The sequence below is a fragment of the Mandrillus leucophaeus genome, unplaced genomic scaffold, assembly GCF_000951045.1.
Source record: "Mandrillus leucophaeus isolate KB7577 unplaced genomic scaffold, Mleu.le_1.0 Scaffold243, whole genome shotgun sequence".
Taxonomy (NCBI): domain Eukaryota; kingdom Metazoa; phylum Chordata; class Mammalia; order Primates; family Cercopithecidae; genus Mandrillus; species Mandrillus leucophaeus.
This window is the reverse complement of record NW_012102510.1, coordinates 3,575,621-3,579,220: the sequence shown is the minus strand read 5'-3', so window position 1 is coordinate 3,579,220 and position 3,600 is coordinate 3,575,621. Positions and strand designations below refer to the sequence as shown.

The 3,600-nt window shown below is 44.2% G+C and overlaps 1 protein-coding gene across 1 annotated transcript in view; it reads left to right on the top strand.

The window, feature by feature from the left end:
- Positions 1–3,136: 3,136 nt before the first annotated feature.
- Positions 3,137–3,600, top strand: part of LOC105541720 (protein SSX7-like) — a gene marked incomplete at its 5' end in the record, with an annotated part of 4,276 nt that continues 3,812 nt past the window's right edge. Inside the window, one exon of the mRNA XM_011982878.1 lies at positions 3,137–3,251. Coding sequence (XP_011838268.1) covers positions 3,137–3,251 — 115 coding nt within the window. The remainder of the gene's footprint in view (positions 3,252–3,600) is intronic.

Here is a 3,600-nt window from a genome sequence, read left to right as displayed (position 1 = left end):
TTTGATTGCCGCTGTAACAAATTTTCAATAGCTTAGACAACGCTGGGCATGGTGGCTCACGCCTATAATCCCAGCACTTTGTGAGGCCGAGACCCGTGGATCGCTTGAAGTCAGGAGTTCAAGACCAGCCTGGTCAACATGGTGAAATCCCCTCTCTACTAAAAATACAAAAATTAGCCAGGTGTGGTGGTGCACACCTGAAATTCCAGCTACTCGGGCCGCTGAGAGGAGGCGGAGGTTGCAGTGAGCCAAGATCACCCCACTGATCTCCAGTTTGGGCGACACAAGTGAGATTCCATCTCAAAAAATATTTTTATAGCTAAGACAATTTTTGGAAAAGAAGAATAAAGTGGGAGGAATTGCTCTACCACATTTCAGTACTTCTTACATAGCTACAGGAATCAAGACTGTAGTATTGGGAGAAGAATAGACACATAGATCACTGGAACAAAATAGAGAACCTAGAAATAGCCCCACACTGATTTTTTACAAAGAGACAAAAAGAAGGAAGGATCGTCTGCTTAACAAATGGTGCTGGAGCAGTTGCATATCCATAGGCAAAAAAAAATAAAAATAAAAAAAAAAGACCTAATCTTCATATTTTTATACCAAAAAAACCTCAAGTGGATCATAGATTTAAATCTAAAATATAAAACTAAAAAACAAACTTTTGCAGGAAAGCACAGGACAAATGTCTGAGATCTAGGGCATAGTCAATGGTTCAAAAAGCACAATCCATAAGGAAAACAAATAAATTAGATTACATCCAATTTAAAACTTGTGCTCTGCAAGAAACCCTGTTAAAAGGACGAAAAAACAGGGTCTGGACTAGGAGAAAATGTCTGCAAATCACATATCCAAGAAAGGACTCACATCCAGAATATATAATGGATATGTGTAGTACTCTCAAAACTCAACGGTAGGCTGAGCGTGGTGGCTCAAGCTTGTAATCCCAGCATATTGAAAGGTCAAGGTGGATGGAGGGCAGATCCCTTGAGGTCTGGAATTGGAGACCAGCCTGGGAAACATCGCAAAAACCCATCTCTACTAAAAATACAAAAATTAGACTGGCATGATGATGCCCGCCTGTAATCCCAGCTATGTGGGAGGCTGAGACATGAGAATCATTAGAACCTGGGAGGCGGAAATTGGAGTGAGCCAAGATCGTGCCACTGCACTCCAGCCTGGGTAACAGAGCAAGACTCTGTCTCAAGAAAAATAATAATAATTAAAAAAAAACCTCAATGGTAAAAAATACAAACAAATAATCCAATTAGAAAATCATGAAAAGATGTGAACATACATTTCACTGAAGAGGAAACAAGCAAATAAGCACATGAAAAGATGCTCAATGCTCATTTGCTTCATTAGATACAAACTAAGACCATGATGTGGTATCACTACACACTTATTACAATAGCTAAAATAAAAGACATAGTGAGAACACCAAATGGTGACAAGGATGCGGAGAAACTGGACATCTAGTAAAATGCTTCTGGGAAGGTAAAATCTTACAGCCACTCTGGAAAGCAGTTTGGTAGTTTCTTATAAAATGAAACATGTAATGACCATACAATTCAACAATTGCACTTCAGAGAAATTAAAACGTATGCCTATCCAGAAACTTGTACATAATTGTTCATAGCAGCTTTACTGTAATAGCCAAAAGCTGGAAATAATCAATATGTTCTACAATAAGCAAATGGTTGAACTGTGGTACATCTGTACCGTGGAATACTACTCAGTAATAAAAATGAACTACTGACTGGGCCCAGTGGCTCACCTGCTTGGGAAACATAGCAAAAGGCAGGGTATTGCATGCCTGTAATCTCAAAGCTGAGGTGGGAGTATTGCTTGAGCCCAGGGGATCGAGACCAACCTGGTCAACATAGCAAAACGGTCTCTACTAAAAAAATCAAAAATAAAAATTTTAGTCGGGGTGGGGTGGTGCATGCCTGTAGTCCTGAGATAGAGGCAGAAGGATTGTTCAGTGTGCTGGGATTACAGGTGTGAGCCACTGCTCCTGGCTGATTGCTGCATCTTGAAATGCCCCACATTCTCTCTAAGTGATGGCGGGCTCTTGTAGTCTCAGAAATTCTAGCTCTCTTCCTTCTAATAATTTACAAGTCACCCATTAATAGCCTCTAAACCCGTTCATATTAGAGATACTCATTTCTCTTCAACAGAACAGAACCCCCCATCCCTCTGCCTGAACAGATCCATCACCAGAGAGACCATGTTATCTCTGGGACTTTATATATTGAGTGGGGGTGTCAGAACGCCCCCACTCAATACAATTACACAGTCACATCTCTGCCTCCCCAACAGGGGTCTGTACATCTTTCAGGGTAAGCCTAGTTCCGGGGAAACTACTAACAACAGTAGCCAACCCCCTCCCAAAGACTCAAGGCTGCTATGCCCATAGGAAACCTGTCATCCCCAATCAACACTTCTCCCAGAGACCCCTGGCTCCCTGTTTCCATCTGACTTCTCCCCTTACTCACGGACAGATAAGCCCTGGATGGAGAAATGCAACACCTGATTCCAGGTGACTGAGTGTGACCGGCCTTCACAGATTTCTCCCTAAAGACTCAGGCTGTTTCTCTTGCAGGTCAGACTGGTCTTGGTGCCGTTAATAGAGATGACGCCTGTGCAAAGAGGCCCAGGGATGATGCTCAAATACCAGAGAAGATACAAAAGATGAGGTGACCTGGAGGGGCAAAGCAGTGGCCCAGGGGACAGTGGGAGTGAGCAGGTTTCTGAGGAGGGGAGGACAGAGATACTGGGGATAAGGAGCAGGGTCTCGGGGGAGATCTGGACCCTTGGGAGCCTCCCACCCTCACTCTGTCATCACCCAGTATCCCTGGAGACAAGTCTGTGATCTTGCACTTCATTTGGTGACTCTCAGTCCATTCTGGAAGGTGGGAAGAGAGTCAGCCAGCAGCATTAAAGCCCTACTGTGTGGCAGAGTACAAGCTAGTGTAGGTCCCCCATGTTCTGTCAGTTAGCCATGGCATCAACCAGGACAGATTATCATCCCCACTTCCCAGATTCAGCACACAGGAAGCGGCTCCAGCTGAATGGCAGACATCCCTAGCTGAGACACTGCCAGAATTCCTTTTTCTTTTTTTCCTAGGCCTTTGATGATATTCCCGAATATTTCTCTAAGAAAAAGTGGGAAAAGATGAAAGCCTTGGAGAAAATCATCTCTGTGTGTATGAAGAGAAAGTATGAGGCCATGACTAAACTCAGTAACAGAACGTTCTAGGCACACACAAGTCTGGGGACACGTGAGCATCCCTTTTTCTGCTTTGGCTACTTTTAGGCTGCAGAAAGTACCCCACATTTTCCTTTTGTGAAGAGAAAATTTGCAAGACAGCTTCTGGGTGTCCTGCTCTTCTGTATCCTGTCAGGGCCGAGGGCAGGGACTGGCCACAGTGGAGCTCATACCTGTATCCTGCACGTTTCTCTCCCTTAGGCGTCTGTTCTGATGAGCCCAACTGTCTCTGTGGCATCCTGGCACCCTATCCCCAAACCCCCAAACACACACACCTATCCTACCATCTTTCTCTTGGCTTCTCTCTCTCTCTCTCTCTCTCT